At 32.8% G+C, this 13,733-nt stretch overlaps 1 protein-coding gene and 1 long non-coding RNA gene across 7 annotated transcripts in view; one reads left to right on the top strand and one right to left on the bottom strand.

Annotated features, from left to right (window-relative positions):
• The first annotated feature begins 7,827 nt into the window (after positions 1-7,827).
• The window catches only part of LOC113005448, a 38,937-nt gene continuing 33,031 nt past the window's right edge, over positions 7,828-13,733 (top strand). The window contains exons 1-8 of one of the 6 annotated variants that reach the window (XM_039447040.1): positions 7,828-8,245; positions 8,331-8,432; positions 8,509-8,599; positions 8,673-8,749; positions 8,889-9,092; positions 9,170-9,564; positions 12,062-12,186; positions 12,530-12,636. In XM_039447040.1, coding sequence (XP_039302974.1) covers positions 8,233-8,245; positions 8,331-8,432; positions 8,509-8,599; positions 8,673-8,749; positions 8,889-9,092; positions 9,170-9,273 — 591 coding nt within the window. In that variant the 5' untranslated portion in view covers positions 7,828-8,232 and the 3' untranslated portion in view covers positions 9,274-9,564; positions 12,062-12,186; positions 12,530-12,636. Of the gene's footprint in view, positions 8,246-8,330; positions 8,433-8,508; positions 8,600-8,672; positions 8,750-8,888; positions 9,093-9,169; positions 9,565-12,061; positions 12,187-12,529; positions 13,395-13,733 lie in introns of those variants that run through there. The other 5 variants (XM_039447038.1, XM_039447039.1, XM_039447037.1 and 2 more) reach the window with 5 other exon arrangements.
• Positions 9,089-10,094, bottom strand: LOC120357186. The gene is made up of 2 exons (XR_005574361.1): positions 9,775-10,094; positions 9,089-9,547 (listed from the first exon to the last, which is right to left on the bottom strand). It is a non-coding gene; the product is annotated as an uncharacterized LOC120357186 (long non-coding RNA).

Here is a 13,733-nt window from a genome sequence, read left to right on the forward strand (position 1 = left end):
GTGGCAGGCTGCTGTACGTCGAAAAGACGTGCAATTAACGCAAAAATATTGCGTGTGCGAAAACCACTTTCACCCAAGCAATATTGTGTGGCAAAACATTCTAAAAGATGCGGATGGAAATATAGTTGGCGTGGTAAGTAAATTCATAAAATGATACATTTATATAGTATGTATAGTATCATCAAATATATTGCAAGTATTTTGTTATTTTTTAGGGTGCTAAAACTCAAATTCCGCGACTGAAGCCTGGCACTGTTCTATTGATTTTTCCATGGACAGAATTTGTCAACATCGCCGACACACATCCGTCGGAGAGCGCAACATTGGTCCAAGTCTTTGCTTCTACAGCAACTGCGGAGATAGCACCGGATAAAGACACTTCTATCGATATGTCAATCTCCAATGAAGCTTTTGGAGCTACAATGGAGTCAATGAAGGCAATCGATCAATCATTGGAAATAATGGATGCTTCTAAGAGCGAACGGAGCGAAGCCGTTATTGATGTATTTACATTATTATTTATTATTACTTATTATTTATATATTTAAAGTCTATTTAAAAATATTATTATGGTAGAACTGTTACTTAAGTTTTTTTTCCTATGTTTCTACAGGTACCGAATGTATTGGATAAGACCCGTTTAACATTGCAGTCAATGGAGGCAATCAAATTTTTAGAAACAATGGATACTTCTGAGAGCGAACCCGTTACTAATGTATTGACGTTATTATTTATTATTATTATTTATTACTTACATATTTAAAGTGTATTTAGAAATATTATGTTAACTTAAGTTTCTTTCCTCTGTTTCTATAGGTACCGAGTGTGTTGGATACGGCCCGCCGTTTGACACTGCAGGACATTTTACATAATACTATTCGCATGCCGAAGGCTTGGCAGATGGCAAATCAAATTTTTGATGGAGTCTACGTCATTGGATTTTACATCAGCAATTATTAAAGACTTTCGAAATACTGTCTCCCTCCAGATTGAAAAAGAAATAATTTTATCCGAGGATAACAAGGGCATAAGTGCAAAGATAAATGTTATAGGCCATTCTGTCGCTGCAATTGGATTATTCGAGGAACCAATTACTGAGATTGAGCATCTCGAAATCTTGCTAAGTCAAGTGGATTCTATGAAAATCTGTATCGGCTTTACTACTTCGAGGCATGAACTGCAACAAATAGACCACCGTTACGCTTACGAAGATAAATTGGGTAAGTGGCGGCATAATAAGTGTCTGTTGTTATTGAGCGATAGCAAAAAAGCATACAAGTATTGCATTCGTTTGAAAAGAACATTGGCAAAACGTATATTGCGAACAAAACAATGTGAGAAGAAGAGCCAAAGTATACGCCTAACGCATTCATTGACAGAACAAAAGCTGTTACAGCGTATACGAAAACTAAATGCAGCAGCCAAAAAATTGAAATCCCGAGCTTTACACTCTTTTAAAAAATCAAAAACCCAGCTTGCAAAAAAAGAAGCTAAATTAAAAAAAATGTATAAAACAAAAACGGAAGAACTGTTGATGGATCAAAATATTCCGGAAAATCAGCGTACTGCAATAAAGGAAATTTTGCAAACAAGTCGATGCAAAAGCTTGAAAGGAAGACGATACTCCCAAGAATGGATCCTGCTATGCATGTTAATACATATGCGTTCTCCTCGAGGCTACAGATTCCTACGCAACCAAAGCATATTGCCTTTACCTGCTATACAAACAGTTCGAAAGTAAAGATTTCTCAGAAACTCCTTACATTAATGTGCAATATTAAATCCGATAAATACAGATTTAATTTTTTACAGGTATCTCTCTATTATCGATACGAAGTGTGGATTTGATGAGAACTTTTTCAAATTGTTCACCAAATTTATGGTCGACAAATTAGATCTGCAGAGGCACGGAGCGCTTCTCATCGATGAAATGTCCACTCGCAAAAGTATCAGCGTAAAGAGTACTAATCTAACGTACAAAGGTCTTGTGGATTTTGGTGAAGATAATCACGCCACAAATCTGAATGAAAAAGCAGACCACGGATTAGTTATAATGTTTAAACCATTCGCTGATGTGTATATTCAACCAATCGCTGTCTTTGCTTCACGCGGACCAGTCACTGGCTACGTCTTAACACAACTTGTAGTAAAAGCAATTTCATTGGTAGAAAATGCTGGAGCTAAAGTTCACGCCGTTATTATCGATGGTGCTTCAACAAATCGAAATTTTTGGGAAAATATAGGAGTGAACGGAAAAAGGAAGGGACTAAAAAATTATTTTTTACACCCCATGGTGAAGGACAGAAAAGTTTTTGTTTTCTCTGACACTTCACATCTTATTAAGACCATTCGCAACCGGCTTGCTAATAATTCGCAGCTGAAGGTAATTTATAATGTATTGAATGTTTTTATTGTAACTGGATTTTGCATTTGCATTGTGATGATTATTGTATAATAATTGTGAATCATAAATAATTATAAAATTTTTGTGTTACTAGATGGATCCCAACGGATTATTTATAAAATGGGAACATTTTCACATTCTTCAAAAAGAAGATAGTAAATTGGTTTCGACTCTTAGAGTGCAATAAACTCACCGATAATCACATTACCTTAAAATGCTCAGATAAGATGAGAGTTTCTTTAGCCGTACAGGTATGTTAACAATATAACTTTATTACTTATTTTATACAGGAAATTTAATGTTTCTTTAACATAAAAAGAAAACATATATATATATATATATATATATATATATATATATATATATATATACATAAATATAATATACATGTAGCCATAATACATTCTCAATATTTTTAGGTTTTTAGCAATTCCATGGCCAAAGGATTGCATTTTTATAGAGATGCTGGGCTGCCGGGATTAGAGGATTGTGAATCTACCGCCGTATTTTGCGAGTGGATGAACGAGATATTTGATGCATTAAATCTCGGTAGTGATTCAGAAGGAATGAAACCAGACTGTTCAAATTTTAAGGTAAATTATACAATTTATATAATTAACATATTTATTTTCACCTCGCCTTACAAAACATTGTACAGATTTTGCAAGAGTCATTAAAAAAACTGGACGAATGGGAAGAACGCGTAGAACGGAAGGAAATAAGCAAAAACTTATTCCTAACTACACAAACTGTTGATGGTTTGAGAGTGACGTTGAAGTCCAGCATGGATTTAACTTGTGAACTTGTAGAGAAGTATGGATTCAACGAATTATATACAGGAAAAGTAAACCAAAATGCTCTCGAGGTTTGATATATTTACTTTTATGGTATAAAATAAATGAATGAATTTATTTATTTAGTAGAAAACGGGTATGGTAAAGATGATGCTGCAAATGCATTTTTTGATTAGTCAATTTGTGAAATTCTTTATTCTGATTAGTAAATCAAATTAAGTTTCAAATCATTTGTAAAGAAACTTTGACCGCACCTGATGATTAACGTTCAGATTATAACCGAGATTTGTCTTATAGGAGATTTGTCATAGTACACTACTTTTTATTAAATTTGTATATGCTGTTTATTTTTATTTTATAGAGATTTTTTGGTAGTGTAAGGCAAATTGGTGAATCCAATGACCATCCTGGCACACCTACGTTCCTACAGATCTACCGTATCCTATGTATCCTTGGTGTGGTTGTCAAACCTCCTGCCAGTGGCAATTGCACAATTATCCAATCAGAAGAAAGTCAAATTCTCATCTCTCTATCTGATCTCAAATCTATCTATAAAAACCCTTTAACATCCAAAGCATTAATAAAAGAAATTAAAGATAGAATTAATAACGCTGTCAAATACGACGATTGGAATTTTAAGAACCTTGCTGATCACGATTATAGTCGCCCTGAAGTAAGCGACTGCGTAATATATTGTTTTACGGCAGATATTTTAAATAGAATTTATAAATTTATCAGTTGTGAGGTTTGTAAAAACGCTATCATGCACCCCAAAAATTACAGTGATCAGTCGGCAGCTGCTCTTTTAAATAAATTAAATAAACATAATAAATCACCTTTTATTCATCCTAATATAAATTTTTTTTATTTAATTCAATCATTGGAAAATATATTTTTGCAGCATGCTGAATCATCAACTGTTTTTGATGATGTTCTCAATACAGCTATTAGGGCTAATATTTTCTCTTTTCCTTGTTCAATCCATATGAACGATATAATTTTTTATATTGTACAATACTATATGCAATTACGCATACAGCAACATTGCAAGAAAATTAATAATGAACAAAAAAAATTAAATCGCCATACAAAAAAAAACGGCAAAGTTTCATGTGACATAAATATTTTTATATCATAATATATAAACTGTATCATGTATGTTGTATGTATAATGTATGTGTGTATAACGTATGTTACATATATATGTATATACATATGTACTAATTGTATGAAATATATTTTGTTAAAGTTTTAATTGATTAAGTTTTTTCCCTTCTCAAAAATTAAAAATGTAAGGATCGTAAGAATGCAGCCCGGGGTCCGGGATGCAGGTCGATTTATGCACCACCTAGCGGTTTAATGTTCCCGTGAGACAAAATCGAGACGAGTAATGGCTCCTGCACACCAGCGCGATGACGCGACACGCGACGCGCGATTATCCAATGGGCGTACGTCTTTTCAAAAAAATTGTACGCCTATTGGATAATCGCGCGTCGCGTGTCGCGTCATCGCGCTGGTGTGCAGGAGCCATAAATCTTGGCAGTGTCACCCCCGATTTTGTCTCACGGGAACATTAAGCCGCTTGGTGGCGCATAAGTCAACCTGCATCCTTAGAACGCTTACAACCGATTTGAAAGTTATTGTTTTATTAGAAAATGCAGGTTCAAAAAACACAATTTAATCTTACTAGACCGAATAAAGCTTTCTAATAGTTTTAATTGTTTTAATGTTTAGCAGGTCTATGCGTCAATCAAATCGGTCAAATCAAAGAATGCAGGTAGGAACTAGCGCCTCTTGCTGATTTTTTGATCGTAAGGAGACATTGGCTGCGTTCCGAAATTCACTGCCAGTACTGAAAATCTATAGTATACGTAACGTGAACTATAGATTTTTAGTACTTGCAGTGTATATCGGAACGCAGCCATTCGAGGGACGCGTAAAAGCGAAGTATAAGCAGTGTCATCCACGTGGTTAAAACATAGAACTTATAGTATATGGAACAGGAATACGAGCGCAAACCGTGGTGGGAATAGACATGAGGCTTGTTTTCTATTCCTGCACTAAACTGCACTGAAACGTTCTTTCTTGCTTTCACTAACTTTCAAATATATATCTATTTCATTTTAAGTGCACACTAATTCAGGGAGTTCAGGAACAGAAAACAAACGGATGGTGTGCCAGCGTTTCGGAAGCCACGCCCCTTTTGTCATCGAGGTGGTCGTTCGGCAAACAGACTGGCAACTGCGAGAAACTGAATGTTTTATGATATGAGGTTACTACAACTGTTTTCATTGTATCTTTGTCACACCATATGATATGTGCGTTGTATTCTTGTCTCTCCTCCGTTTTCCACTTCCTAACTTGGAGTTTGGAGTACGCGAAAAATCGAGAAGCTCGTAATTCACAATTTTTTATGTGAAATTTAATAAAAATGTGGTGTATTGTAAAATTGTGTGCAAATAATACAACAGATAATCTCTGCAAAGTAAGTTTCTTCCATTTACCGAAGAATGAAATTATGCGAGGGCTGGTTTCGAAATATTAGGGAGGTTGATATATTAATAAATATATATAATATTAATAAATATTTATCATAAATATTTTTTATAAATATTATAGAAACATTTTATACAAATTTTATATATATGACGGAAAAAGATTATAAAAATCTTTATCAAAAATATTGTTAAAATATTTTCTAAAATATTGGTCGCGACTTGGATGAACAACCGCTTCGGAATTTCCAAAAAAAATTCCTAAGAATGGAATTTTTTTTGCGAAAATTGTTTTTTAAAATATAGAAATATTGTTTTACTCATTGGGATTATGTGGTGTAATATAATATTTATGCGGATATTTCGAACATTTTCAAAATAATTATCATAAATCATAAATATTTTTGAAACATTTGATAAATATTTATGATCAGTCCAATCTATGGCCATAAAAACATTTATTAAATGTTTTGATAAATGTTTATAAAATATTAAAATAAATATTATAAATATTTTATGCTATCTGGGAAATCATTATTTGAGATTGACACATCATTTTGATAGAAATAATATGCAATGTGAATACTCAAACGTTTGTTCGAGTATAAGACTGTTATATTAAAATGTATTAATGTAGATATTATTAAAATGTATTATTAAAATGAATTAAAATGTATATAACATACAGATTTTGACATTTTCAGAAGTCTATTCTTGTACTGTATATAAAAGTTTTTTTTTCATATTAATAAAAGTCGTTTATTATTATTCTTTATTATATTGTTTTTCTTTTATTATTATGCATCCTTTATACATTTCATTTCATTATCTGAAATATTGCATTTGTTAAGTAAAATTGACCAGAAACAATCAATCATGGTACTAAATCAGGAGATTGTGAAACTAGCTCTTATAAATTGTAATAACATTACGATACTCTAATTAGGATAAAAAAAGTTTATTTAAAGGTCTGTGTCCGCGATGCTACCGATGCTATCGATCCGAGTTCTCAGATCAAAAAGTGTGTAGCCAATCAACTTTTAGCTTTTACGGAAAAGCGGCAAGCTGATTGATTTATACAGTTCAGTTATAACAACTTTATGGAGTTAAACAAGGTTGGTTAACCTGTTTGCCGAACAAACAGAAAATAAGCGAGAGGGGAGAGAATTAGAGAGAGACGCTCGAAACGCTGGCACACCATGTCTATTCCCACCACGGCGCAAACGTGAGAGCAACATCTAAAGGACGGAGATATATCTCTGTCCTTTACGTGTACAGTCGTGAGCTAAAAGGTTGCAACACATTTTCTTCGATGGTTTTTGGAATGTAGACTTGCTCATTGATTGGCGAACGTAATTGGTTGGATCCACAGGTAAGAACCAATTATGTTCGCCGTTTGATGAGCAAGTCTACATTTCAAAAACAATCAAAGAAAATGTGTTGCAACTTTTTAGTTCACGACTATACTATCCAAAGTTGTGCGCATGATCGCGCTCCGCCAATGAGCGTTCAGATCCTCTCCCCCCTCTACCCGCCGCGACGTGTCAGCTGACGGAAGACGGAGGATAGAATACGAAAAAATAAAAGAATGTGTCATACGTGTGCACGCTTTTTAATATCAGACAAAAACTCGCACGGACTCATAGAAAAAAAATAGAGGGAATTTAATTAACCCGAGTGAGGATGTCATTGTTATCACAAGTGCGTGCGAGAAAATTATCAGGGAAAATAAAAAGGCAATTTTTGAAAAAAAAAATGTGAAAGATTTCTTGGCGTCGAAAGTGTTAAATAGTATTCTTACTCGTTGTTTTCTTCAAGAAGAAATGATTGAACACATTCGGAATCAAGAAATCTTAAACAATCATAGAATTCAATTGGTTAAATGTATCATACGTTTATACATAAGAATGTATCATTCGTTTATTTCACGAGACAAAGATTTGTAATATTACTAAAAAAAGAGCATATATACTTTATAAATACACAAAATTAATACATTTTCATCATGAATAAAAGACTGGAAAAGTCCACTTTACATTTACTTTTATTTTTCCACATCACATATTTAGAAATTATTATAAATAAGACAAAAAATGATTTAAATAAACAAATTAATGGACTCAAAAACAGGCACAATGGATTTCTAATTGACGACACGCGGTTCATGAATTATGCTCACTTAGAAAACGGAGTCTAATTCAACGCATGCGCACTGTGTCAAGTAGGACGCGCAAAAGACAGAGATATATCTTCGTCCTTTAGATGTTGTTCTCAGTTGCCACTCATTGCGGAGATAGGCTATTCCTGTTCCATATACTATAAGTTCTATGGGTTAAAACTAACTCACGTTCCAAGAAAAATCATATTTTTTGTAGTGACATCATATTTATACATTTTGCGATATAACCTCCGTAATAAAAGCCAACAAAATATTGTTACATGTATACAAAATTCGCGAAATCTGCCAATTTTTATTTTTTTAAAGTTTTTTACGATTTGTTGTGTTAAATATAACTACTTCATTTGGCATTTAACAGCGATGAATAAAAGAAGTAAAATTTATTATCAATATATCGATTAAAAGCTGATTTGTTAATAAATTATTTCATTATTTTTCAATGATATCCTCTGTTACAGGAGATGAAAATCAAAGAAGGTTCAACATTTGGTTTAAAATAAATGACAATGATCCTATTAAAATCACTGACTTAAAAATTAGCACGTATGTGCGTTTAAAAAGTATGTATAAGTATAATTGCTGTACAAAATTTAAGATGCAATGTTTTTTATGATTTAATTATTTGATTGTTCACAGATTTTGACAACGACGCTTTCAATTTTATTTTACAAAAAACAAACTGCCAAAATATTACATCTCTATGGAAATCAGTAGACGATGTAAATTAGTGCGTATTGATATCTTAATTTTCTCTTTACGTTAATTAACTTATTATTCTTACTTATTTTGATAAATTTCAGTACGAGAGTAAAAATTCCATCCGGAAGACTTTTGAGTATCAATCACGCCAACTATTTACTAGCAGTAGATTCCAGCAGTATGGAAAAAACAATTATTATTATTAGTATTAACAAATATTTAGAATATTATATCCAGTTGCTTTGAAGCATATAATATATCTTTGATATATTTAAAAACATAAAATAAATTTATTTTTGTTATTGATTTTATTACAGAGTGGCTTACTTGCAAAAATTGTTCAGAAAATATTAATTCATTAGACATGGTTCCAAAGCACAAGTGTTTTATTGGAGAAGAAGTATTTATGGATGGAAATCAAATGCTTTTTAAAGTAGAAAATGCTGATGACACTGAGTACAATCATATTGCAAATAATAACAAGATATCAGCAACAGAACAAAACGATATAAAAAAATCAAGTATGTAACTATGTTTTTATTTCTAGTACATGAATGAATTATTTTTTATATTTATTTTCATATCATTTATCGTACAGATGCAGTTTGGAACAAACATTCAACATTGGCTGTTCTTTTCAACCTTGTCACAACCCCGCTGCAACCCTACATAATATTGATCCGGTGGAAACAGACGAGCTAACCCGACTCTGACACGACTCTGACCCTATTCTACCCTCGGTGGAAACGTCGATGAGACGCTAGTAAGGGAGACGGTGAATAGGGAACGGGACAATAAGAAGGGGAAGAGGCAGGTCAAGTTCGAGAATGCTGAAACCGAGGGATTAGTTAAAACTAACTCACGTTCCAAAGCGGTTGATCAAGTTGCCTATTAGTAAACTGTGCATCTATTGGGACGGAAACTCAGACGTTCGAATCATCTTAGAAAATAAAATCCCGGAAGTAGGAGAGATTTTCTGAAAATCAAGATTGGGTAAGTTAATAAATTTTTTTAACTAAATTAGATTAAAGTTAACGGCACATAAAATTAATTTAGTTACGTTGTTACGTCTGGCGAACAAAAATTTTCTTTTTCTCACATCATCCGTCTTAAAATTAAACGGTAGAAGCAATTAAAAGTAAATTCAGAAACGCCTTTCGACCAATCAAATAGATTCGAAACCATGCTGAAATAATACTCAACTTTAATTTCACGATCTCACAGTTATTTAGTATACTAAACTCAATCATAAATCGCCATGGCTAAATTTCTAATAAACATTGTGCGAATAGAATAAGACGCGAAATCGGAATAAATCACAATACGGCCCTAGCACATGCGATCCTCGCATGGCTCCAATGAGTAAAAAGACACAGGAGGGAGCATTTGGCGCAACGATTGGTGACGGAAGTAGCTATATAAAGGCTATGGCCTAGTTTACACCGAGTACTTGATACACATACTAACTAGTAATTTTCTATTAAATTATATTAATTTCGGCAATAAATTTAAAGTATAGTATACTAAGCTGGTACAATATGAATTGAGATAATTAAATATATGTATCATGTATACACGCATCGTCGAAAGTAAGATAATTTAATAGAAAGTTACGAATTAGTACGCGTATCAAGTACTCGGTGTAAACTAGGCCAATGTTCCATTTCACACATGATGCGCATTATGTATCATTTTGTCCTTGTTTAATATTTGGGGAATGACAAGGATAAAATGATGGGCCGTGCGCATTATGCGTGAAACGGAACGTAGCCAAAGTGGACGCTTAAAATGGCTGCTTAAGGACGCCAATTGGCTTGACATTGTAGCTCTCTTTCTCACGAGCTTTCCCTCTCTTTCTCACGAGCTTTCCCTCTCTTTCTCACGAGCTTTCCCTCTCTTTCTAATGTCACAAAAAGTGGACGCTCAAAGCTGCGTTCAGATTCCTTACCAGGGTGCACCCACGTATCATTCCATCCTTATTTAACATTCAGTAAACAACAAAGATAAAATGACATCTGGGTGCACCTGGGTGGGGAATATGAATGCACCCCAAGATGGATCCATGACGTGCATCCGTCGCCCGTTAGGTTACCCCCACTATCGATGTAATCCCTCCTGTGTCTTTTTACTCATTGCATGGGTCCCGCGACCACCGGGAAGCATCGCGCGCGCCGCCCCCTTGACGCGCGGCCCCTTCGAGCACCAGAAGGTTTCTTGTATCAGAGAGGAACTTGAGAGCGGCTACGTCGGCCTTTTTCTTACAACGCTAAAATTCCCGGCGCACTAACGACGCACATCCATTCTGGTCGGAATATGAATTAAAATTACATCCATTTTGTGACTCTGTCGATAAAGATGGTTCAAGTCTGTGCTAAAATCATGTAGTGGGGGTACCACCACCATATTATAATTATCAAAATAATTTATCAAAATAATATTAAAGAATCGATATTTTTCAAGTTTTTTTAACTTTTTACCTTGAAGATGACTTTCTTGGTGATTTTTATTATCATATTTGTAATCAGCGCATCAAAATATAGTAGTATGGCAACCACCAATTAGCAACCAAATCGGAGGGTTCACCTTTTCAAAATTCTACCCAAAAATTAAAAAAAAGTTCAATGATTAATCAAATTTAAGTAAATATTTTGTTACTTTTATAAATGTTTATTGAATTCAAGTAAATATTTTGTTGCTTTTATAAATGTTTATTAAATTCAAGTAAATATTTTGTTACTTTTATAATAAAGATATAAATTGTAAATTTTTTACACTGCAAAATTGTTTATTCAAATCTAATGAATATTGACTGTATTGAAGAAACTATTTCTCATAATGAATCATTTTTTAAATATAAAAATCATTTTCTTAAATTAATTGAAAATTACTAATTTATAAAAAGAAAATTTATATTTCAATAAACATTTACTGTATTGCATAAAATAAATTTGATAATTAATGAATGATTTATTAAAAAGAAGAATTGCATTCTTTAAATTAATAAATACAATTCCTTATTTTGAAAAAATGCGCTCACAGTACTATACAAACACATGGTTTACTAAAATTAAAGAAAATATTTTTTTTAGTAAATTTTTTCTCAGTGTATATAATGTAAAATATAACCTTATATATGATGATAAAATACAATTCTATTAAATAAAATTATCATTATTAAAGTAATTATTAAATATTAATAAGAACATTATTTCAAAATGATCAGTTAACTTTCCTCGTAAGTCATTAACCAATATTCGTACCAATAGTAAATCACCTGCACTAAATATTCGTTCTACATGTGCTGAGGATGGTACCGATGCATTATACTGTCATTTATACAAATATAAAAATTAACGTAGAAAAAAGTGAATAAATTAATGTTTAAAAATGGCTAATTAAAGTTAAAAATTAACGCATTTAAAATTATTTAAATTAAGTTAAAAGTTATTGACTTTTTAACTTTTTGTTTAAATTTTAACTTTTTAACTAGTTACTACCCAAACCTGCTGAAAATAAGTCAAAGAAGTGAAGATTTAATTGTTACGACTTAACGGCCAGATTAATTAAAGCGTGGCTCCCTTTAACGACGAGTTTCCGGCAACATCTGAACAAAAGGTACCCGCATTTCATTCCTCTGTCTCTCTCACTCTCAAATCGTTCATTGTAGAAATCAGATAGTCGATTGTTGAAATAACTTGTTAACACTAGAACTACGGTACATACAATTTCTCACGAAAAACACGCGATTGGAAAAATCATGTTAATTAGTTCCCTTTTTCAACTTTTATATAAGTAAACTTCATGCACAATCACAAAATTACAAGATTCTACAAGCAATAGATTGATTATGAAGTTAATACGAAAAACTGAAACGGTCATTTTGACCGCGGCCATCGTTCTAGTGTTAACCAAAATCAAAAATAACGATGCGCAGTTTGATGTGAATTGAAATATGAAGCATTATTTCAGCACGAAGATTTTGCTTAACGGTCAGATTAGCAGAGAACTCTACATCGGAGCGTGACACACTTTAACGACGAGCTTCCGGCAACATCTGAACAAAAGGTACCCATCACATTTCATTCATCTGTCTCTTTCATTCTCAAGCCTCTACTAAGCTGGCCACAGACCATCGAAAATCAAGTTCTTACCTAGTCAAAAATTTATTTAGGTGCTAATTTTGTACCACAGTTCGAATATTGGTGCTCAAACCGTTTAACAGAAAATTTGGTAAAAAGTGGGAGGGTTGACATCCAGCTTGATGTCAACTTTGAGCACCAAAATTCGGACTGTGGTACTAAATTAACATCTAAATAGCACTAAATTTTTGACTAGATAAGAACTTAATTTTCGATGATGGGGGGGGGGTCCAGTTTAATAGAGATAATATTTTCTTGTAATGGTTCCTCAATGAAGATTAATGTTTTTAAGAAGTGTCTTTTCTTTCGCCGTGAGAATACCGTGAAAGTTTGAGTGCAAAACTAATTCCAAATTTAGTTGAACTGCACTAGTGCGCACTGGTGCATATTAAAGCCGCTGTACACTGATCTGATCTCATTTAAAAATAAAATATAAGTATCTTGAATGATAAAATATATATTTTACCAAATAGCATAATAAAATATTGATTGAGTATTTCACAACTTAATCAGTTTATATATTTATATTAATACATATCCTTTGTCGATTAGTGTACGGCGGTTTTAATGTGCACCAGTGCGCACTAATGTGTCCAACTAATAGCGAATTCGGTCGGATGCACTAGTGCATATTAAAGCCGTTGTACATTGATTTAGAATAAAAATAAACTGCAAATATCTTGACTGGCGGAATTTTTAATACTTCCCAGCAAACACAGTTACGTAACAGCAACGTTGACGCAATAAACCCGAAAGTAACACGCAATATAACGTGTCCGTTACATGTAACGTCCACGTTAGTTGTAATTTCCCACTCATAGAACATTGCAGTTATATAACATAAATATGCAATTTTATATTACAGCGATGTAGTGTGTTTAAAATGTTACATAACTGTAATATAATATTAATGTAGTCCAAACAAATATTTGGAACGTTGTTATATTGCTGTAACCTGTGTTATGTTACTAAATGTTAATTTCATTTGCCTTTTTTCACATACTAATTTCAGAAAAGAACTTT

The sequence above is a fragment of the Solenopsis invicta genome, chromosome 3, assembly GCF_016802725.1.
Source record: "Solenopsis invicta isolate M01_SB chromosome 3, UNIL_Sinv_3.0, whole genome shotgun sequence".
NCBI classification, from domain to species: Eukaryota; Metazoa; Arthropoda; class Insecta; order Hymenoptera; family Formicidae; genus Solenopsis; species Solenopsis invicta.